At 41.5% G+C, this 25,269-nt stretch overlaps 1 protein-coding gene across 2 annotated transcripts in view; it reads right to left on the bottom strand.

Annotated features, from left to right (window-relative positions):
• FBXO42 (F-box protein 42) overlaps nucleotides 1-25,269 on the bottom strand; it is a 90,448-nt gene that overhangs the window by 11,941 nt on the left and 53,238 nt on the right. For both annotated transcript variants that reach the window (XM_037045123.1, XM_037045124.1), the window contains one exon: nucleotides 23,043-23,177. In XM_037045123.1, coding sequence (XP_036901018.1) covers nucleotides 23,043-23,177 — 135 coding nt within the window. The remainder of the gene's footprint in view (nucleotides 1-23,042; nucleotides 23,178-25,269) is intronic.

Genomic DNA, 25,269 nt, shown 5'->3' with positions numbered 1-25,269 from the left:
AAATTGTGCAATGTTTCTAGAACAGTGCCTGCTACTGTTATTAAACAGGCACTTCAAATCCATATGAAGTTGATACAAAGTCAATTAGCCATATACACCCTACGGTACCGCCATCTACAGGGAACAGTTTGAGAACAGAACTGAACAAGAATGTATTTAACTACTAGTATATGGTTGGAGTATTCCTGGCATAACTTACTTAGCTCAAGAAAGTATGATAGAAATAAAATTGTAACTGACTGTAGATGATATGAAAGGGAAGTTGTCCAAAGTCCCAGGAAAGTAAATCAAATACATCAGAAGTGATTTAGAAACAAACAATGGTTAACATAAGACTAGTTTGGGTTTGTTCTTTTTCATTTGTTGCCTTTAACATCTTTTAAAATAATTTATAAGGCAAAACAAATCAATGTTTACCAGTTCTGGGTTCAAAGAGACTACAAATGTAGTACAAGAATACATACCTCTTAAGGGGAAAAACTACTCAAAGAATGAAAAAGAGTGTTGGGCCCTGGCTGGTGGGACTCAGTGGACTGAGTGCTGGCCAGCTAACTAAAAGGTTGCTGGTTCGATTCCCAGGCAGGGAGGGCACATGCTGGGGTTGTAGGCTCAGCAGGGGGCACATGAGAGGCAACCACACACTGATGTTTCTCTTTCCCTCCCTCTCTTTCTCCTTCCCTTCCCCTCTGTCTAAAAATAAATAAATGAAAAAGTAAATTAAAAAAAATAAATTTATAATCCTTAAAATATTAAAAAGTTATGCTTTTTAAGTGTTGGTAAAACATAATCACCTATGCTTATATCTATATATCACCTGATACACATAATCAAACCAGTGAACCAGGGAAAACACTACATCCAGCTTATATCCGCACTGTCCAACACAGTTGCCAGTAGCCACATGTTGCCAGTGGCTATCGAATTAAAAAGCACAGATATAGAACATTTTTATCATTACAGAAAGTTCTACCGGACAGTATTACTTTAGACAAAGGATTTTAACTTTATAAACTGTGCCTGTGTTTACAGGGAATAGAAAAGGTGGAGGTATAAATGGGGTGATTTCATGAACTTCTAAAGATATTACAATTACTATTATTTATTACTATTACTACTGTTACTACACTAGTGATAATGACTAATATTTATTGAACATTTACCACATGCTAGGCAACTTTCTAAGTGCTTGGCATGTATTAACGAAATGTTTCCCAAACCCCTAGTTTGGCTGGTCGGATGGCAATGGGTTATCAGAACTCAACTAAAGTTAGTGTCACTAAATGCCTCATTTTATTCCCATTTTATAGTCAAGAATACTGAAGCATGACTCATTTAAGTAACGTGCCCAAGGTCACATAAGTAGTAAGTGGTGGGGCCAGGATTCCAATCCATTTACTCTGAACTTAAAACCAATTCTCTTAACCTTTATACCAGAGTGCTCTTCATGTATACAGAAACATTCATTTTGAGTAGTTGCCACAAACAAGTCAGGAACCTTAAAAGATCTGAGTGTTTAAAAGCTGAAAAAGTTCTTTCCTAAAGTTTAATTAAGTAAGCCACAGACCTAGAGTAGACAGAGAAATAAGTAAATTGAACAGAAGGCTATTCTCAGGAACTCTTTTCTCCATGGGCTCTGGGTCCCACTCTATCTCTGCTACAGACCCATCTGCTTGTTCTCTGGACTCTCCCAAGGAAAAGTAAATTGGGGCCCGTGACCTTGATAAATCAGTCCTTAAGGATTATCTTAGGTAAGGGCTTTCCAAACAACTTCTCAAATATCCTGGTATTTTAGAAAGCCAAACTCTTTCCCTCTACTTATCCCAAGGAGTGGAAGAACTCCCTCACCCGCCATTTCCAGCATCTGTTTTATGTCACAAATAGAAGCTTTAGTTTCAGTGCCGTACTTAAGTACCTCCATAACTAAGCAGGGTCCTACTAAAAGGCAATCTAATCATGCACCTCCTCAATCTGTAAGGCACGTGGGAAAAATTACTATATAATAACAAATGAAGCAGGGGAACAGAGAGCACAGAATTCAAGGTACAACACAGTTAGTTCAGAATTAAGATGTCAAAGAGATGGTGTACCAAATATTCCGTGACCCAATTATGCATATAACATTTGCATTATTTGTTGCAAATCAGGTACTTTTAAATTCTTATTACTTTCAGAATCAATAGTATGAGGCCTTCATAAAAAGTCTGCACTTTTTCATCATTTCCAAAAACCTATGTATTTTACATTTTGAATTTGTCTAACGCAGAGGATCTTTAACTTCCCTGCCAGCATCCTAATACTAGGTCCACAGATCAAATGAATTAAATTTATGGTGAGGTCAGAACTTTAGTATAAAGTTCTATATCTTAAACAGTCTCTTTAGCCAAGTGGAGTTCTGGAAAGCAAGCAATAAATCTTTACTAAAATTTTGAGAAAAACAAGAAGTCATGTCCAAATTACCTATCTTTATTCATTTATTTTAAAGTTCTAAGAAAAGCAAGCTATTTAAATGTTTCTTACCAATAAACTTTCTTTAAAATGCCCCCATGACCACCTGTCATCAGACAAGAGGATCCAGGCGGGGAACGGCCCTCGGTAAAGCCTCAGGTCAGGCCCTGCAGCTCAAAGAGCTGGGAGCACTCTGAGGACCACAGACCCTCCACAGTGCAGAGACCCACTGTCAGCATGGTGACGCATGAAGTGACTACCCTTCCCTCCATAAAACTTACAAATGAAGGTTTTACACTCATTAGGATACTTCTTGGCCTGCCTTCAAAATAATGAGATCACTGGGCCTCTAGACACGTTCTGAACACTGCTGTATCGCAAACGTGGACAAGAAAGGGTGTCGCTCCTGTGCAGCTCCCCACCGAGCACCACAGGACAAAATGCGCCCTGCATCAAAGCTAGACACCATGTCACTCGAGCCTGTCCCCCCAGAGCCAATGCTCTCCTCACAGGATTCATTCCCCAGACACACCAAAGGCTGCCTAATCGCACAGCAGATACGATCAATGGAGCAAATGCAAAACAAGGCACAAGCCAAAAAGGCGGCTGTGGGAAATGGGACGATCAGATAGGCGCCTATACACAGAACCAGCATCCCCAAAACTGCTAATTGGTTCAGGTGTTTCCCAAGGTTCCTATGAATCAGAAGAAAGTTTCACATGTGAAAGACTGTGGTAGAATTACAAGGCATTCTTGTTTACTTTTGCAAAGACAGTAAAAACAGTGAAGCAATTCCTAACTCTGGTCTGGTTTCTGTGCCACTTTCCCACAATTGCAGTTTCTACTCATGGAAAACCTAGGGCTGGAAGAGCAGCTCGACGGTTTGATATAAGATAAAACAGGAAACTGTTTTCATCAGGGTGCCTGTATTTTATGCAAGACTAAAAATTATTTTTACATCTCCAGATGATGATTATTGATTAATGTTATTAGTTTAGTATTAAGATGTTATAAATAATAGTTACCATTCCCCTACAGCTGTAGTTTTTTTATGTTGACTTATATTTTTTACTGAATTTATCGGGGTAACATTAGTTAATAAATTATGTAGGTTTTGGGTGTACAATTCTACAACACATTGTCTGCACACTGCCTTTTATGTTCACTCCCCCGAGTCACGTCTTCTTTCCAGTGCTATTTATCCCCCTTACCCTCCCCACCTCTCCCCATACAGCTGTAGTTCTTGTCACAACACATTTGGGGGAGGGGCCCCTTCTGAGTTCTCTGTTTAGCAGGAAGGGGTGAGGAAGGAGAAGGTGCATTTCTAACAAGCTCACAGGTGAGTGATGTCTGGGGTCTAGATTTTGGGACCCTTCATTTTGATAGTAAAGGACAAAGGTCCAAGGTCAGTTTTCCTTGACAAATGCTTCGATCAAAGAGGGGCTGAAAGAAACTAGTTTTAACATTTTCAATATACAAACATTTCCCTAGATGTTCTCACCTCTGCAAAATAAATTTTACAATTTGTTCCACCTACAGGAATTCAGGCAAATCATTCTAATTTCAGTATCTTACTTAAATCTCTCCATAACTAAGCAGGGTCATAATGAAAGTTAATTTAATCATGTTCCTCCTCAATTTGTCACTTTTGCTGTGACCTAAGTGACAAAAATAATAATTATGACATAAGTGACTTGCTAATAATTGTTCTCCATGACTTTGAAAATAGAAAAATCTAAAACTAGAAATTAGGGACTTATAAGAGGTAAAGTTTGAAAATAAGAAAACTATGAACATAAAAAATTTAACTGTCGGACTCACTAGCATGCCAATGAATGCAGAAGAAAAGCACTAGACAAAAACATTTCCACTTTGCTCATGAAATTCCAGAATGTTTTTGTGTGTGACTTGCCTTTTAAAGGGGGCACAGACTTACTGCTTAATTGGCAGTTAAGATTTTTTCCCTGAATGCTTTCAAATTATTTTACACTCGTGATGGCAAAGTGGACATTGAAGACTGAATAATGGTACGGATGTTTCAGACCCTGGTCTCCATTTCACACTAACAACTCGCCACACGCACTCGCTTCCTCAGGAGAGGCCCCACAGAAGGCATTCACTCCACATGTGGTTCACCAGTCCTTCCCACACAAAACTGGCCTTGAGAGCAAAGTGAGACCAGAGAGACCAGATTAACCAACAACCCTAACTCAGTTTCTTTTGTGTGGGCAATTTTCTGTGGTGGTGAGGAGTCTTGAGTTGGTGCGTGCGTGGGAGAGGAGTGTGGGGGAAGATCTTGCTGATAGGACCCAAACTGGGTCTTAGGAAGCTGATCAAGCATCCAGCTAGATAGAGCTGTCATTCTGGTGGTGTGTGAAGAAACTGACCATGACAGCAGGAGTTCAGAGGTCAGGAGGATAATTTGGAAAGGCATTTCCCAGAACACCACTTTAGCATCTGAATCAGAAAACCTCGAGGGCCCAAGAGGATAGGTCGGCACTCACAACTTAGGAGGCAAGAGACCCTTTAGTTTTTCTTCAAACTACTAGAGTTATAATTTAACTGCTTATGCATCTAAACTTCATTTTATAGGCAATATTTTGTAATGGGAACAAGAAAAGCATGTTTCACAGTTTTATGATTTGAGGAACAAGGAGCCAAGAACACTTCGTAATTCATGAATATAAAAAACCCTCCTGGGCTGTAAACACCTAGATGACAAAAACAATTCAGAATGGTCTCCAAAGTAGGCCGCCAGGAGTTCTGTCTGGAGCAGGTATCAATTTCTCTTCTGATGATGAAAATATTTCCATTTTAATATCAATGTGGCTGATAATTACAGCAAGTCTGCATCTAGGTAGAAGTCCACAGAGGATACAAAACTACAATGCTTATTTTACTTTTTATTGATTGATTGATTTTAGGGGGAGAGAGAGGAAGAGGAGAAGGGGGGAGAGAGAGATGAGATATCAATTTGTTGTTCTACTTATTCTACACTCATTGGTTGATTCTTTTTTTTTTAAGATTTTATTTATTTATCTTTAGAGGGGAAGGGAAGGAGAGAAGGAGAGAAATATCAATGTATGGTTGCCTCTCCTGAGTCCCCTGCTGGGAACTGGCCTGCAACCCAGGCATGTGCCCTGACTGGGAATTAAACCGCAATGGTGTGGTTCACAAGCCCGTGCTCAAATCACTGAGCTACACCAGCCAGGGCTTCATTGGTTGATTCTTGTATGTGCCTTGACTGGGGATCAGAACCCACAAGCTTAAGGTATAAGGACATGCTTTAATTGCCTGAGCTACCCAGCTTGGGCTATAATGCTTATTTAAAGAAGGAAAGTAGGAGGCAAACATCAAGTTATTCTTTGGCCAGGTCACTGCAGAACCCCCAAACTCCTGTTTTCTAAGACTTGGTTCTAGCCAAGTGTGCTCTTTAACTCAGTCTAAAATCAGGATTTTAAGTTAGTCACCAAGGACACAGTACTGAACTCAAAAGAACTAAATTATTCTGCATACGGATGGCTTTTTTCCAGATTACTGCCGGCGACATCTCTCCCCATTAGGAAGGAGGGTTGATGGGGATAAGACAACCTCTATCTACCTCAATCAGCACTTAGCACACTGTGCTGCAATTATCCCAGTAAGACTGGAGTCTCCCAATAAGATTATATGTACCATACTCTGCCTTGTATAATGTGCACTTTTTAGCCCTAATTTCTTGAGGGAAAAATAAAGATGTGCATTATACATGGGTATAATGATTACGTACCATGGGCATAATAATCCCATGTATAACACGCAAAAACATAGGTGCACATTATGCACAGGAACGCATTATACATGGCAGAATATGGTACTATGCTAGAGGATCGGAACTATTCTTTATGAAAAAGCTAACTGAACTGAACCAATCCATGGAGGCCAAATGGTTACAGATCCCTCAGGAGTTGGTATGAGAACTGGCTCCAGTTAATCTCATTCACACTGCTGAAAGGCCACCCAGCAGTGGGCCTTTCATCAGGGCAAAAGCCAAACACTCTTTAGGTGTCCCCCACCCTCCACTCCCTTTTATTTTCATTTTATTCCTCAATGCAACATGGCCAGAAAGTTAAAGCTTGATATCAAAACAACTCACTGACATCAGACAAACCTTGTCTGGATCCCAGGCTTCAGGGCACACATTTTTATTACTAAAATTATACCCACATCTTTGTAAACATCACTCCTTAGGTCATTTACAGTACATCCAAAACAACAGGAACTTTTGTAATGGGCATGAGAAACTTTTAGATCCTGTCTAACTATATGTGCCACAGGCAGAAATAACAGAAATTCCCTATTGGCATTGTTTTCACTTCTAAACAAACCCACATGAAAGACCATTTGATAAATAGGGTAGCACTTATCAGCTAAAAATTAACAACATGAAAACCTGTAATAGTTCCTTGTTACCATTTGAAGTAGTCTTTTGATTCAATTTCTGGGAAAGGAGAAGAGGTCCAGAGTCTCAGTTTAATCTGATAAACTTGTTAATTGCAGTTCTAATGGTGTGTGTGTGGTGGTGGTGGGGGGGGTTCTCTTTTAAGTGGCTCTGTTTAAAAGTGAAAACAATGTTGCTAGTCATAAAGTTTCTGGCCTGGTGTCAAAATAGGACAATCCTAGTCAGGTGGGAGAGAGCCAAACTGAAATATGGGGTAATCTTATTTATTCTCTCCTCCAGAGTATTAAAATTTACCCAGACTTGAGCTCTGCAAATTTTCCCACTCTTCTCTTCAACAGGAGAGAATGTGCATCCACCTTAGAAAAGCATGTATTCTGGAAAAATCCCAGGATCTGAACAGGAAGGATCCCTTCCTTTCCTAGGGGAACCCACTGGCTCTGCTCTCACCCACATCCCCTGGGACCACCATATATCTGGGTTGTTCCAGGATCACATACGGCCAGAGGAGAAATCACCATCTCAGAAAGAGTAACCAGGACCGGGTCCACAGATCCGGAAGAAGCTGATACAACGAATTCAGCCACTTCAGTAACATCCTATGCCTTCTACAGAGATCAGTATATGTAAGTGGTGTCTGGGTTCTGGGTGCCTTCCTTTCAGGAAAACAAGAAAATGTAGATGGAGATTCAAATACTTCATAGTTATTTTCATCAAATACATCGTCTTTATAAGAACAATCAGCCTTAGCCCTGGCTGGTGTAGCTCAGTGGATTGAGCACAAGCCTGCAGACCAGAGGATTGCGGTTTGATTCCCAGTCAGGGCACATGCCTGGGTTGCAGGCCGGTTCCCTGCAGGCCATTTCCCAGCAGGGGACGCACAAAAGGCAACCATACATTGATATTTCTCTCCCTCTCTCCTTCCCCTCTAAAGATAAATAAATAAAATCTTTTAAAAAACCCAATCAGCCTTATAAATAAATTATAATAAACTGAACAGAATCCTAATTGTTAGTTTGCTACTTTTCTCCTCCTAAATCAGATTTTCTTTAAAAACCTATCCATCTATATATGTAAATCCTGGGTCTGTACGTATTTTATAACTTATTTTAAACACCCCATCTACTCTCTTGCATTACCAGTTATTTTCTCCTTATTTCTTTATATTTCCTTTGCATTGGTTTATTTGTTTATTGTCTGTCTTCCCCTAGCATACCTTGCTTCTTGTTCACACCTGTGTCTGTAGTACCTAGAACAGCACTGGGCATAAACACTCAATAAACAAAGGTGTGAAGATGAACGAACAAAGGAATGAATGCAGTCACTTCTCACGCTTCTTCGGGAGCTAGAGGATAACTTATGACCCCTGCCCACTCCTTAGCTTCCACATCCCCTCTCCATCTGAGTATTATATTGTAAGGGTAATCTAAACAAAAAATATGAAAGGTAGGTATTATCATCTACGCTAAAGGTGATGCAAATGAGATGTTAAGTAACTTGTCTAAGGTCACTCCATTATGAAGCACCAGAGATCTGGATGCAAGCCTGTGTTCTCCTGGCACAAAACCCATGCTCTCAATAGTATCTCTGACTAGCCTCGCTCCCACTCACAACATATTCCTCTAATCACTTTAGGCCACGAGGTCCTTAAACAATGAGTTGCACCTTTGATTTAATTCGCCAAGTGGTCTTTCCTCCTCAAACCTCTGTGATAGTTATATCATCAAATCTTCCTATTTAGAGCAGGACTAAGTGAATAGAGAAATCTCTGGCATACTTACTATATCTGGAATATTTCTTCAGGTTGATAAGTCTTAAGTAAGAAATGAGTGCTTATGCCCTAGCCAGTGTAGCTCAATTGGCTGGAGTTTCATCCCGTAAATTGAAAAGTTGTACATTCAATTCCTGGTTAGGGCACATGCCTAGTTACGGATTTAGTCCCAGCTAAACACACATACAACAGGCAACCAGTTGATGTTTCTCTCCGTCTCTCGCTCCCTCCCTTCCCCTCTCTCTGAAATCAATAAGCATGTCCTCGGATAAAGATAAAAAAATTTTATAAAGGTTGCATCAGAACCTTTAAAATAGCTAATAAACAGAATTAAAGTTCAAACAGAAAAAGAAATGAGTGCTTATGCCCACAAACTTATTTAAGAATATTGATTACAACTACATTCAAAGAGGAAACAATCCAAATATCCATCAACAGGAGAATGGGGCAAAGAAGAAGTGGTATATTCACATTATAGAACATTTAAACAGCAATAAAAAGGAATAAACTACTGATAGATGCAACCACATGGATGCATTTCAAAAACAAAACAAAACAAATAAAACCAGGACAAACCCCAAGATGAATCACAAAAAACTCTGCCTTCTCAAGAAGGCAACCTTGAGGCTGATGCGGCCCCCGGTTAAAATGAGTCTGACACCCCTGTACACAGAACAGAAAGCGTCATCCATGAATCCAAGAGCCCTATGTGCATCGTTTGTAAGGCAGCATTTACATTTGAAAATATCTGACAGTACTCCTTAACCGGTGTGGGCAGTTATTTCTGGACAGATCTAGCACATTCCAGCTGATAAGGGTACCCCAGCTTTCCCACAGACACCACTATGCCCAACACTTTTTTTTCCTGCCCCTGACTCCAAACGTGATCTAGCTCTTCTGAAGGATTCCTCAGCGATTCTGGAAGATATGATTCTTCTAGGAAATAGTCTTAAAGGAACAAAACTCTTCCCAATAGAGCTTCTGATTCTGGACAGCTAGAAAGATCTTGACTGTGTTAGGTAGTAATAAAAGAGATATGTGGTCTTCAGCATCCTGCTCCCCACAAAAATATTTAAAAGGCAGTCATGGTGATATTTAAAAATTCTCTAAGCTGTGAAAAGTTTCCTTCAAATGACATACCTCTGTTCATTATCCTTTCCTGACTGACTCTGTTAGTAGAATAACAGCCAAGAGCTTAGTTATTCCCCCAAATTCAATAAAATGTTAAGAAACAAGGGCAACTACAAATAAAGAAAAAGAAATCACAGAAAGAGAAAGAAAAAAACTATAGAAAATAATTTTTAAAGGAGGGGGAAATAATTTGAAAGGGGAGAAATCTACAATAGACACTATCTCAGCCAGGTGATCAAGGTTAACATCAACAGTGAAAAATCACGTTGACAGTACGTACCCTTGACGTGATGTGACAAGAAGGGTACTTTCTCTCTGTGGCCTTCCTCCCGCCCACAACTCCAGTCTAACAACAAAAAAAACATCAGACAAACCCAAACTGAATGATGGTCCACAAAACATCTGACAACACTCCTTAAAACTGCCACGATCATCAAACAGGAAGTGTGAGCTACTGTTACAGCCAAGAGGAAAACTAAGGAGACATGAAGACTAAATGTAATGTATCCTGCATGCGATCTTGGAACAGAAAAAAGACATCAGATTTAAAAAAAAAAAAAAAAGGTGTCATTTTGGCCGAAACTGCCATTTTCCAGTAATTTGCCAAAATGACTTAACACAAAGGGAAAGAGGAGAGCCACCCACTAGATGTCCTCTTGAGCCCTTAGAAAACATGGAGTTGCTCCTTTGGCCACGGACATGTGAATGTATGAAAAAAGGCGATGCTACAGACCATCAAGGGAACGGGCGCTGTGCAAAAAGAAATGGCCCAAAACGTTACCATGGCAGAACTGGAAGAGTCTATGTCACCCAGCAGGTAGTGGGGACTGCTGTGAACAGGTTAAGGGCAAGATTCCTGCCACGAGAATTAATGTACGGGTGGAGCATATTAAGCACTCTAAGAAATGAGAGCTTCCTGAAACGTGTAAAGGAAAATGATCAGAAAAAGAAGGACACCAAAAAGAAAGGTACCAGGGTTCAGCTGAAGCATCTACTTACTCCACCCAGAGCAGTGCACTTTGTGAGACCCAATGGAAAGGAGTCTGTGCTGCTGGAGCCCATTCTCTATGAACTCATGACATGATGAGTACAACAACAACAACAAAGACCTTTCTACTGATAATACATACATACATACATACATAAGAAATCTAAATAAATTTAGATTTTAAATAAAAATCTAAATAAATTTAGATTTTAATTCTAAATCTAAATAAATTTGGATTTTAATTAATAATATTGCACCAGGCCCTGACTGGTGGGGTTCAGTGGACTGAGGTCCAGCCTTCGAACCAAGGGGCTTGGTTCAATTCCCAGTCTAGGGCATATTCCTGGGTTGTGGGCCAGGTCCCCAGTAGGGGGCATGTAAGAGGCAACCACACACAGACGGTTTTCTCCGTCTCTTTCTTCCTCCCTTCCCCTAAGAATATAAACATAATAATAAAATAATAATACATCAATATTGGTTCATTAACTTCACAAATGCACTATTTTTAAAAAATTTTTATTTATTTTTAGAGAGAGGGGAAGGGAGAGAGAAAAAGAGGGAAAGAAATATCAATGTGTGGTTGCCTCTCATGTGGCCCCCACTGGGGACCTGGCAACCCAGGCATGTGCCCTGACTGGGCATCGAACTGGCAACCCTTTGGTTCATAGCCCATGCTCAATGCACTGGGCCACAAATGCACTATTATGACTAGATATTAACAATAGGGAAAACTGGAGGTAGGATAGATGGAATCTCTCTGTTATATTCTAAAATTAAAGTCTATTTAAAAGTTGACAAATTAAATAATTATAGAAAAATAAAACTACTCATAGCATGGCATAGTAGAAAAAATACAGACTTTAGAGACAAAATCTTGGGTTTAAAATACTACACCATCACTTATTGGTTGTGTGATCTTAAATTACTAGGTGATTCTGAGCTTTAGTATTTTCTTCTGTAAAACAAATGTAATATTAGTGCCAACCTAACTGGGTTGGTTTGAAGGTTAGATAACATGTATGGAGAATCAGGGCGAACAACACCCCACCCTCCAAACCTGCCCACGCACATTTCCTTGGACAGCAGGCTGCTCCCTACTGACTAGGGAAAAGAAACAACTAAGATTGCACACAGCAGCCATCCTTCTTCCTTAACAATGGTTAAGGAGTCCAGTTTAGCATGTTATACACCCACCTAATAGACTGTGATAACACAGTGAGGCCACAGACTGTACAATAAGAAAACAAGAAGCCCTGGCTGGTGTGGCTCAGTGAACTGAGTGTCAGCCTGCGAACCAAAAGGTCACCAGTTCGATTCCTAGTCAGGGTACACACAAGCCTGGGTTGTGGGCTGGGTCCCAGGTTGGGGGCGTGTGAGAGGCAACTGAATGAGCACATAGATGTTTCTCTTCCTCTCTTTTTCCCCCCCTTCCCCTCTCTCTAAAAATAAATAAATAAAAATTTTTATAAATAAAGAAAAATCTTATAGAAGTCCAGGACTTCCAAATTTAGCTAGGTTTAGAGTCAACTGGGACATTTTCTCTTTTTTAAAAAATGCAGATACACTACGCTGCCCCCAATCCCCTGGGATTAGGTGAGCGAGTCTGCCATGAAGCCAAGGAATCCACAGGGCGGGGCAAAAGTAGGTTTACTGTTCCGAGTACGTGAAACACAGAGCTTATTCTTGTATTATTATTTACTCTTGTACTGTTTTCCATACTAACATCTATAAACCTACTTTTGCCCCACTCCCCTGCATATTTTGAGTTTCCCAGTGACTTGGAAAAAGGTGATCTGCTATGTGGGTTTTAGAACAGTAGTCCTATCTCTTCCTTTTTCCAAAGAAGGAAATCGAGGCCTAGAGAATACAGAAGTGATTAGGTTCAGAGACAAGTAGGTCAGGAGTGGCATCCCCAAGCCTAGCGCAGGCATCTAGTTTGTACATCTCTGTCTTTGAGTGCTTTTTTCCTAAAACAAAGGGTCTGAACCACAAGTCATCACTTGGAACTGCATGTGTGACTGAAAGAGAAGAAATTGGAAAGAAAAAAAATTCCTGGGAAAGAAGAATCCATGGGGAGAATGCGGTGGGAAAATCAACTGTGCTCTAGCACTGGTTAACCGAGATGACAGGCTGAGTTTTAAATCTTTACGTAACATCAACAGACTCTCCCCCAACACTCTCCTAACTGAAACAGGGTGGGCTAATATTTAAGAAGTTTTGAAAACTTCTATTTTGATTAAGTTACCAAAAAAGGCTATGACTTATGATGATATTACATATTAAACAGATGCCAAAATCAGTCTCAGTCTGAATAAAGGGCACAGTAGAAACAGTGGTTTAAACAGTAGTCTTTTGACATACCTATCCCAAGAACCACTCCTGTACTTTGGGAAATGACCACAGGCTGAGTCAAGCTAACTGATTAAGAACTAGGGTGTTACCTTGATATAATACCAGAGGGGAAACATTCAACTTCCTAGAACCACCTGGAAAATACTATAATGTACACAATTGTACATTCATAACCACTAGCCAGGATTTCCAACCGTTTTTGTTCTGTCTCACCCACATTTTTTTCTCCAAGTGATAAAGCAATCAGTAAAGAACTGCCACCAGTTCCCAAATTTAGCCATTCACCAGCATCAGTAATTATATATTCCTTCTTCGTTCCTTTGGATCAATAGTCAATGTCCCTACCCAAGGCCAACCTCTCCACTGGTATAGCAGATTCTACCCAGCTTAATCCTTAAGAACATGGCCCTAACAATTCTTCCTCTCAACCCAAATCAATTCCTCCCTTGAGAAGATCATTCCCATCAGCACATAAATGTTATAAAATCTGCCATCTTAGAACAAAACAAAACAAAACAGCCCTGGCTTATGTGGTTCAGTGGATTGAGTGCTGGCCTGTGAACCAGGAGGTTGCCAGGGCTGGTCAGGGCACATGCCTGGTCAGGGCACATGCCTGGGTTGTGGGCTGGGGCCCCAGTGGGGGGCACACAAAAGGCAGCTGCACACTGATATTTCTCTTCCTCTCTCTCTCCCTCCCTTCTCCTCTCTCTAAAAAGTAAATAAATAAATCTTTAAAAAATAAAAACAAAACAAAACCTACTAATCCTACACCCATCTCTACAGCCCCTTATTTCTCAGCTCTCCTCCATAGCAAAACTCTAAAAAAAAATGTACTGTTTATACTTACTATCTTTAACTCCTGTTTTCCCATTGTCTTTTTTTTTTTTTTAGAGGGGAAGGAGAGAGGGAGAGAAACAGCAATGTATGGTTGCCTTTTGTGTGTCCCCTGCTGGGAGTTGGCCTGCAGGGAACTGGACTACAATCCAGGCATGTGCCCTGACTGGGAATCGAACCGCAATCCTCGGTGCGCAGGCCCGCGCTCAATCCCCATTGTCTTAAAGCCATTCCAAATAGTCTTTCATCCTTACAACTCATCAAAAACACTCTTGAAGCCCTGGCTGGTGTGGCTCAGTGGATTGAGCGCGGGCCTGCGAACCAGACGATCGCGGTTCGATTCCCAGTCAGGGCACATGCCTGGGTTGCAGGCCAGTTCCCAGTTGGGGCCAGTTCCCAGCAGGGCATGCACGAGAAGCAACCATACATTGATGTTTCTCTTCCTCTCTCCTTCTCTTCCTCTCTAAAGATAAATAAATAAAATATTTAAAAAAAAAACACTCTTGAATTTAAATTCTTTTAAAATTCAAGGTCATGCCCTGGCTGGTGTGGCTCAGTGGATTGAGTGCTGGCCTGTGAGTTGAAGCGTCGCTGGTTCAACTCCCAGTCTAAGGTGCATGCCTGGGTTGCAGGCTGGGCCCCTGGTGGGGGATGCATGAGAGGCAATCCCATATCGATGTTCCTCTCCCTCTCTTTCAGCCTCCCTTCCCCTCTAAAAATAAATAAATAAAATCTTTTAAAAAAATAAAAATAAAATTCAAGGTCAGTTCTCAGTGCTCATATGACTTGACCTTCTGCCAGACATGGCTGATTATGCCCTCCTTGCCAGGAAACACTTTCAAGTATGGTGGCTTCCAAGACGCCACATTCTCCTGGTTTTTTCCCACCCCTCTGGTGCTCCTCTTCTAGTCTTTTGCTATTTCCCTTTCTCCTCCCTGATCTCCAAATGCTGGAAGCTCCCACACTCAACCTCCTCTTCTTCACTCACTCCCTTGGTAAAACTCATCCAGTCTCATGGCTTTAAATCCATCCAGATACCAATAACTCCCACCTGGCCATCTAGACAAATGTCTAACTTACATGTCTTCCCTGAACTCCAGACACATACATCTCCACCTGGATGTCCTAATAGGCATTTCAAACTCGACATCTTTCAAACCAAATTTCTCATCTCTGCTGTACTTTGCCAACCTTGACCATCCCCCTACATACTTACCCATTTCAGTTAATGGCAACTCCATTGAAACACCCAGGCTAAAAACTCTTAGAGCCATCCTTGACTTGTCTCTTTCTCTTTCATACTCCATATCCAAACCATGGGCAAATCCCATTAGCTCTATCCAATTCATCCAGTTTCTCTTTAATTTATTAATTTTTTTATTTCTTTCAAAGATTTTATTTAGGACAAGGAAGGGAAAAAGAGAGAGAGGGAAACATCAATGTGTGGTTGCCTCTCACATGCCCCACACCAGGAACCTAGCCTGTAACCCAGGCATGTGCCCTGACTGGGAATCAAACCCATGACCCTTTGGTTCGCAGGCTGGTGCTCAATCCACTGAGCCACACCAGCCAGGGCCAATCCATCCAGTTTTTATTTTTCTCTTAACACTCTAGTCCAAGGGTGTATTTTTCTCTTAACACCCTAGTCCAAGGGTGTTAACCAAGTTACCATCCTCTCTCATTTCTCACCTAGATTATTGCTACTTCTTAATTGGTCATTTCCATACTTGCCCTCTTTACACAGTCTTCTCAGTAACCTAAATGACCAGCCATTCACTCAAAAAATATAACAATGACCTTTCTGGTCTTTACAATGTCCAGAAAGGCTTTTACATTTATGATACCCTCCCCTCCATTATTTATCCAACCTCCTCTCCTACCTAGTACATTCGCTTTTGTTCGCTCTGTCCCAGTCGATTCCTCATTACCCCTTGACTGTCCCTGTGCACTGGTTGTTCTCCCCGTTTGGACTGTCCTTTCCTTAAGTATGCCTATGGTTCACTTCTTGTACCCATCAAGTCTTTGTTCTAATGTCACCTTCCCTGTGACATTACACCTAGGGTGGTCTACCCTGATCACCCTAGGTATAAACCCCTCAATCCTGACCCCCTTACCATGCTATAGTTTTGATTCAACAGCATTAATCACCCTCTAACATGCATTCGTCCTTTTTAATATTTGTCTTCCCTAATTTGAATTAATCGCCATCAGAAGTGGTATTTTTCTTTTAATTTTATTTATTTATTTATCTTTAGAAGGGAAGGAGAGAGAGAGAGAAAAACATCAATGTATGGTTGCCTTTTGTGTGTCCCCTGCTGGGAGTTGGCCTGCAGGGAACCAGCCTGCAACCCAGGCATGTGCCCTGACTGGGAATCGAACTGCGATCCTCTGGTTCGCAGACCCGCGCTCAATCCACTGAGCTACACCAGCCAGGGGAGAAGTGGTATTTTTGTCTGTTTTGTTGGGCTATGTGTCCCTAGCATCTGAAACAGTTCCAGGCACAGAACAGGCAATCCATAAATACATGCTGCATGAACGAATGAAGGACAAGAGAAGAATTAACTGAACAAAAGGAAAGACTGTGCTGTCATTTACAGGAAGTGAAGCCATCTGTTTTACAATAAATGTCAAACTCTCATAAGAATTAATGACTTAACACCACCACTTAAAAGTTTAAAACATTTAAAAACAAAACTTCTTCCAAGTATTTATTCTCCAATTCAGCAAACAGCCCCACTATCTACAAAGCTGCACGAACCTGAAATATAAGTCAGCCTGTTTGGTCCTCTCGCCTTCCCCTATCCAACCCCTCAGGAAGTCCCGTCAATTTTAACACAAAAACTCAGCTCAAATTCATCCATTTCTCTGTATCCCCACTACTAGCACTCTAGTCCAAGCCATCAGTCTCTCACCTATACTATTTTGATAGCCTCCTACCTGTTCTCTTTTATTTTCTTACCTTCTTCAATCCACTTCCTACATAGCAGCAAGTGTTCTTTAAACTGTGAGTTGGGCCATCCTGACTGGTGTGGCTCAGCTGGTTTAGTGCTGTCCAGCAAAGCATAAGGTCATTGGTTTGATCCCCAGTCAGGGCACATACCTGGGTTGCAGGCCAGGTCCCCAGCTGGGGCGTGTGAGAGGCAAGTGATCATTGTTTCTCTCACATATCAACGTTTCTCTCCCTGTCTTTTCCCCCTCCTCTAAAAATAAATAGATACAATATTTAAAATGTTATAATAAATCAATAAAATAAAATTTAAGCTGGGTCTTAACACTCCTCTGCTTAAAACCTCAAATTTTCACAGAACTGGGTTTGTGAGACAGCTCCGCGAACGCCGCTCCACTCCGGGCTCATCGCGCCGGGTCCACGAGGGCTGCTCTCAGGGCCTCCAGAAGTCCTCCCTCTGCTGTCCCGGGGTCTTTACACACGCCGTTCTCACTTCTCCGCTCTTCATCCTTCAGAGCTCAGGGAAAAAAGTTCCTGTCTAAAGTATTTCCCCTCTTACTCCGTATCTCATTCCTTGTTTGTTTCCTTCATAATTTCTAACAAGTTACTGACTTGTTTTTTGTTTCTTCCCCACTACAAAGAGCTCCACGAGGGCAGGGACCACAACAGCCAGTGTACAGGGAGGAGGAAGGGGTGTCTCCTTGGAAATGTCTGAGCAGCGCCAACTGTAGGTCTCTTGGCTGTAAGAGCTGTCATTCATTCCAACACTCATCACCACAGAGCTCCCTCCAGATGGAGCACCTCTGAAATTTCAAAAGGAACTAAAGACAAGATTTCATTGGCAAATCACATCAATTCCAACCACTGTGGACCAAACTGTATTTCCCCAAAATTCACATGTGGAAGCCCCAACCCCAGTGTGATGGCATCTGGAGACAGGCCTTCGGGAAATAATGAGGTTTAGATGAAGTCACGAGGGGGAGTCCTTCTGATGGATCAGTGCTCCTGCAGGGAAGAGGAGGAGGAAGGAACACCAGAACTCTATCTCTGTGCCATGGGAGGACAGAGCAAAAAGCAGCTCAAGAAGAGAGTTCTCACCAGCATCCTGATCTCAAGAGGCCGAGCTTCCAGAATGGAGAAATTCCTGTTGTTTAAACCAACCAACTCATTTTGTCATGGCAGCTTGAGCTGACTAAGGACCCAGCCAAAAGGACAAAGCTCCACCGTCACTGTAACCAAACAAACACGTAGAGTACCTGGTGCAGTAGCATTGCCTATCGAGACCCTCCCAACCCACACTCTCCCACTGTTTGTCCAATGCTCTTCCCCAGACAGCCACACTTCTGGAGACTACAAACTGTTAAAGCTATTGCTTTAAATACTCATCATTTGCAAATACTCAAATGCTACAAGACGACTTCAAAGTGGGCACCAAGGGGTGGTGGGCAGCACCCTCCCCCAGCCACCCACCAACCTGCCTACCTCCACATACTCAAACGGGTGGGTGGCTCAGGCATGTCAAACATATCAACCTCTGTGGCTGGCTCAGAACCACTCACCAAGGTCCCAGTTACGGAGTGATTTTGCTGAGACTCATGACAGCGTACAGAAACACTGCCTCAGGCAATCTTCCCATGGGATTTCCGCCTAACCAAGACTCTCAGGGGTTCTTTATTAAACTACTGAATGTTTGCTTTTTTTTAAAGTAGACATTTCCAAAAGCTAAGTTTTCCCCCTCTCTAGAGTAGAGCAACGAGTGATGCGGCAACTAGATTCTTCAACATACTTTGTTAGAAAACTACTTTAAACATTCAGGAACTCCCATGATTTTATAAAAGGGAACAGTCTAACATCGTATTTTTAAAAATTCATATTCTTTGTACAATCTGAATTATCAAGTCAGTTATTTCTCTGATACTTTCTACCTTGGAAAGTTTAAAACAGTCTCAAAACTCAGTGTTTTTTTAAAAACACCCATGTCCATCTTACAGGGAGAGATGAGGAAAAATAAGCAAAGTAGTAACAGACGATGAAGGTCCCAAAGCCAGAGCCTCACTTCTACGAGACAGAGTAACACTCAGGCCAAGTTATCACAGGCATGAAGTTTAGCTACAAAACGGAGAAACGCAGTGTAAGTATTTTGCGACTGAACAATCAAAGCTGCTCTGGGGCCTGGATACCAAGTACAGTGGTAATAGGATGTATAGACTGAAAAGACTCTCCACATTTTAGAATCTGTGACTCCGAATGTTAATCAATATTTCACTAAGTGCAACAGGGGGCAAAGGGCAAGAAAAGGAAACTATCCAAAGTACAAAAATCTGAGGGCCCTAAAATAGCACTAACCCTTAATTTTTTAAAAAGATTAACACTTGTTCCCCTTTCCAATACTTTTATTTTTTATGTATATTTTATTGATTATGCTATTACAGTTGTCCCTTTTTCCCCTCCCCTTTGTCCCCCTTCACCCTGCACCTCCTCTCCTTCCAGTATCCCCCCCCCCCAGTTCATGTTCATGCATNCCCCCCCCCCCCCCCCCCCGCTTAGTTCATGTTCATGCATGAAGTTCTTTGGCTTTTCCGCTTCCTATACTGTTCTTAACCACCCGTCTATTTTGTACCTACCAATTATGTTTCTCATTCCCTGCACCCTTTCCCCCATTCTCTTCCTTCCTCCTCCCCACTGATAACCCTTCACGTGGTCTCTATTTCTGTGATTCTGTTGTGTTCTAGTTGTTTGCTTAGTTTGTTTTTGTTTTTAGGTTCAGTTGTTGATCGTTCTGAGTTTGTTGTCATTTTATTGTTCATAGTTTTGATCATCTGTCATCTTCTTTTTCTTAGATAAGTCCCTTTAACATTTCACATAAGGGCTCGGTGATGATGAACTCCTTTAACTTTACCTTATCTGGGAAGTAACTTTTTTAAGGCTTTATTTATTTATTTTAGAGAGGGGAAGAAACGGAGATGAAGAGGGAGAGAATCATCAATGTGTGGTTGCCTCTTGCATGCCCCATACTAGGGACTTGGCCTGCAACCACATGCCCTGACTGGGAATTGAACCTGCAACCCTTTGGTTCGCAGTCCAGTGCTCAATCCACTGAGCCACACCAGCACGGGCTGGGAAGCATTTTATCTACCCTTCCATTCTACATGATAGCTTTGCTGGATAGAGTAATCTTGGGTGTAGGTCCTTGCTTTTTATGACTTTGAATATGTCTTTCCAGCTAAGTCTTATGAGAATCACCTGATAGTCTTATGGGACCTTTTTATAAGTAACTCTTATCCTTTTCTCTTGCTGCTTTTAAGATTTTCTCCTTATGCCCTGACTGGTGTGGCTGAGTGGATTGCATGCTGGCCTGTGAACCAAAGGGTCGCCAGTTTCGATTCCAGTCAGGGCACATGCCTGGGTTGTGGGCCAAGTCCCCAGTAGGGGATGCATGAGAGGCAACCACACAAAGATGTTTCTCTCTATTTCTCCTTCCCTTACCCTCTCTCTAAAAATAAAAATTTTTTAAAAGTATTTTATTTATTCATCTTTAGAGAGGAAGGGAAGGAGAGAAGGAGAGAAGTATCGATGTATGGTTGCCTCTCATGAGTCCCCTGCTGGGAACTGGCCTGCAACCCAGGCATGTGCCCTGACTGGGAATCGAACCGCAATTGTGTGGTTTGCAGGCCCGTGCTCAATCCACTGAGCTACACCAGCCAGGGCTCTAAAAATAAAATCTTAAAAAAAAACACCACACACCCAAAACTTCAAAAACCACTTTAAAAGAGAAAGATTCTCTCCTTATCTTTAATCTTGGGTAATGTAATTATGATGTGCCTATGATGTGCCTTGGTTCCTCCTCATGTCCAGCTTCTTTGGGACTCTCTGAGCTTCCTGGACTTGCATGTCTATTTCCTGCACCAGGTTGAGGAAGTTTTCTTTCATTATGTTTTCAAGTAAGTTTTCAATTTCTTGCCCTTCCTCATTTCCTTTTGGTACCCTTAAGATTCGGATGCTGAAACATTTAAAGTTGTCCCAGAGGTTCCTGAGAGCCTCTTCTTCTTCTTTTTTTTCTTTGAATTCTTGTTTCTTCATTCTTTTACTGTTGAATGTTTATTTCTTCCTTCTGTTCCAAATTATTGATTGAATCCCGGTTTCCCTCCCTTCACTGTTAGTTCCCTGTATATTTTTCTTTATTTCAGTTTGTATAGCCTTCACTTCTTCCTTTATTTTGCGACAACACCCAATCATTTCTGTAGGCATCCTGATTACCTGTGTTTTGAACCCTGAATCTGATAGGTTGTCTATCTCCTCGTCACTTAGTTCTTTTTCTGGAGTTTTGATCTGTTCTTTCATTTGGACCACATTTCTTTGTCCCACTGCATCTGTTACATTGTAAATGACTGAGCTCTAGGTATGCATCCCATGCACTGTGGTGCTGTATGTGGGGGAGGGGTCAGAGGGAACAGTGCTGCTTGCTCGGCTCTTGCTCCCTTTCAGTCATTTCTCCCCCTACCCACAAGCAAACTGCACCCTTCTGGTGCTGATTCCCGTGTAGGTGGGTTTGTATCTGTTCTAGGATCCTGTGGACCCCTCCAGTGGACTCTTCTGTGAAACTGGGAGTTTTTCCTGCTCCCACAACCCCCAAAGATTTTTACAGTCAGAAGTTTTGAGGCTTTATTTTCCCCGAGCTGGAACCCCGGGTTGTGTGGTCTGTCTCACTCCCCAGTTGTTCCTCCTGGTCTGCCCTGACTGTCTGCCTCCGCCCCTCCTACCAGTCTGCTTGGTTGTCGGACTTCCATACAGTTCCATTTTCTGGCAGTTCTGGTTGTTTTTTATTTTAAATCGGCTGTTATCCTTCTTTTGGTTATGTGAGGAAGTGAAGCATATCTATGCCTCCATCTTGGCTAGAAGCTTCCAATACTTTAATCAAGAGCTTCATCTGTATAAAATCGAGTCCCACCCATGAGTGTCCTCCACTGTCATTGTGCTACTCCCTCCTCTCTTTGCCTATTGCAGGAGGAAGGAACACAAGTTCACAGCTTTGGGGAAGCAACATGTAGCAGCTTCTCATAAAAGGGTTTTAAGCCCCTGGCCTAGACACTCATAGCCAGGTGTTATACAACAAAAGAGAAGATAAAACTGGCCTTCCCAATCCATTTAAAACTAGAATCATCTAGTCCTACACCATATGTCTCTCAGAGAGATGCAGTAACTTGTTCATAGTGACATGGAGAATTGGTGATTATGCCAGCAAATAAAACTCATGTCTCCTTACTCAGCCCACTGCCCTTTCTAATACACCAGGTTGCCTTCCATTTAATAATCAAAGTAGTAAATTAAGACCAAAATAACTAGGGAATCTACACAAGGAAAACCCAAAGTGCCCTAGTCCTACGGTGAATAATAAATAAATAAATAAATAAATACAAACCAACCTTGAAAAGCCAAATGAAGAATGTTTGGGAAAAGCCTGCCAACAAATCTAGCTCTCATATCAGCCCCTCAAATCTTATAACTGTGCCTTTTTAAACTGCCCCACCTCATGAGTGCAAAAACCATTGTTTTTACTTTATTTTTTTACCCCAAGAAAGTTTAGGTCAAAAAAGGAGAAATTTATCTCATTTCTTTCTGCCAGAATTTTGGCACAGTAGGTCAGTGCAGGAATGCACCTACTGTGGAATCTTCCCACACTCCTGTGTGGTTGAGAGCAACCGGCAGAGGCATGTTCCATACACTCCCCAAATATCTCAGCTGGCAACAAGGAAGATATTCAGAGATCTTAGCCCTGGGACAATAGCTTCTGTCAGTCAACTCCAGTTCTCACGACTCTGTGTTTCTACTCTTACTTCAATTTCATACCAAAGAGCACATCATACCTGCATAAGTATTTGAGAAAACCACACAAATGAATTCACACAGTAGTATATAGCAATTTTGTCAAGGCACAAATACTAATAATAAAGTATAATTTTTTAAATTCAAAGACCTTACACAAGCATATTACTCTTAGCAGTTTCACAGCATATTTGACAAAGAACCCAGGGCCCCATTAGCCTGTCCTTGAGACTAACACCAAAAATGATTCAGTAGTTTCCATGCAAAGGTAGTTACATGTTAAGAAAGCAAAGACGAGCATCTTATCTCTTACCTGAAGCCAAAGGTCGAATCCATTCTTTGCTATTCAGGTCAAGTCGCCAGAGGTCATTGAAAGCAGCATTGCAGCTGCTTTGGGTACAGCCTCCAAACACATACATAGACTGATTAGCATCATAATAGCACGCACCTACAAAGAAAACAATAAATACATAACTGATGTTTAATTCTGAAGTCCCTTTAATACCTTAACAATAGCCCATATCTTTCAAAGATCAATTATTTCACATATTTCACAACTCTTATCAGGTACCAATTTTCTATAACCAACCTGTTGTCTTCAGATTGGTCAGCATCACACTAACCTTTAAAATAAGCCCCAGAAAAAAAGCAAAGAAAAGGTTATTTCTGAGCACACTAAGCAAAATTATACTGATGTCATTAAATAAGACAGTACAGCCCTGGCTGCTGTGGGTCAGTGCATTGAGTGCCGGCCTGCAAACCAAAGGGTCGCTGGTTCAATTCCTAGTCAGGGCACATGCCTGGGTTGAGGAGGCAACCACACACTAATGTTTCCCTCCCTTTTTCTCCCTTCCTCGCTCTCTAAAAATAAATAAATAAAAGATCTTAAAAAATTAGACAGTATAGCCCTGGCTGGTGTAGCTCAGTGGATTGAGCACAGGCCTGTGAACCACATGATCGCGGTTCGATTCCCAGTCAGGTCATATGCCTGGGTTGCAGGCCAGTTCCTGGTTCCTGGCAGGGGATGCATGAGAGGCAACCATACATTGATATTTCTCTCCCTCTCTCCTTCTCTTCTGCTCTAAAGATAAATAAATACAATCTTTTAAAAAATTAGTATAATTCTAGCAGAGCACACACAAATTCGTATTATGGGCACTCGATGAGTGATACTCTGGCACAGCTGCATACTTTTCTAAATCTGCATAGGGTTAAGAAGGAGAGTCAGTGTAGACAGATGTGCTGTCCTCCCATTTCTCCCCTCCAGTCCTCTTACTGGTTTTGCTTTCAAATGAAACCCAAAGCACAAACCAATAAACAAGTCTTTACATGAAGGAGAATGAGGGAAAACAATTTTAACCACGCCACGAAATAAGCACAAATGAAGACCAATGTAGTGCAGGGATCTCAGAAGTAGTGTGGTCCTAGGACAACCAAGAGAAAAAGCATGAAAGCCCCTAGGTAAAACCAGAAGCCACCAAGGCAGGCTAGTGGTGCTAAACAGAAAAACAGTGCAGTAAGTAACATTTAAAAAGCAACAAGGTCTCTGAGGAGAGACTTTTTAATTAGTTGATTATACACACCTCACCAATGGCATCATTCTGAAGAGGCAATGACTGTGAGAGGGCAGTTCCTCTACAACTAGAAAGATCAGAGCCAAAGTCTAGACGCGAGACTTGAGAGCTAAGCTCTGCCACCTTGCTTCTCACTTGAAAGCTCATTTAGTCTCTGTCTTTGGGAAAAGATGACCACATTCTCTGCATTTAGCATCCTGGATCTCAGGAGAAAGGCAGAGAAAAGCTTCTTTTTCACTTCACTTCATGTATACCAGTGGGAAAAAGACCTCTCAAAGTTCATGTGAAACTAAGCTTGAACAGTTAAGGGTCATATACAAGGAAGAGGAAAGTGAAAAGAAAGTCAGAGACTCAACCCACCAGTGCAACGTTCCAGTGATCATTTGGCTTATTTGCTGATCTTGTTCGATTTGGCACATCACTGATTTTAAGATCTATTCTGAAATCTGGCACCATTTATTTAAGTTTAGAAAAAGGGAAATGCCACTGCTATATGACCCCTGTGATATGTACTAGCTCTGGGAATAACTTTCCCTTTTATTTTTTCATAACTGAGCCCCCTCAATAGGCACTTGAAGAAATCTCCACACTAGGAAGGCCAAGGTAGAAAACCAGGGGAGTTAAGGACCAATAAAAGCAGTGTGTTTAGTCACCTACGCCCGGGGAATTTCAGTCAGTGGAAGAAGTACATCCAAGTCATCAGACCTCTGACACTGTGCAACAATGGAGCTGCAGACTCCTCAAATTCACAAAGAAATTAAAGAGACTAGAGATGCGAAGAAATGAAATACCATCTAATCATCAATACTCACACCTGCAAAACAGTTAATATATTCCCAGAACTCAAACACACGACAATGGCATATAAAGATTTATTTATTTATTTATTTATTTATATTTTTAAGGTTTTATTTACTTATTTTTAGAGGGGAAAGGAAGGAGAGAGAGAGAAATATCAATGGATGG

The sequence above is a fragment of the Sturnira hondurensis genome, unplaced genomic scaffold (genome assembly GCF_014824575.4).
Source record: "Sturnira hondurensis isolate 20B ecotype Veracruz unplaced genomic scaffold, ASM1482457v3 Scaffold0004257, whole genome shotgun sequence".
Lineage (NCBI taxonomy): Eukaryota > Metazoa > Chordata > Mammalia > Chiroptera > Phyllostomidae > Sturnira > Sturnira hondurensis.
Note: the sequence above shows the minus strand (reverse complement) of the source record. Positions and strands in the feature narration are given on the sequence as shown.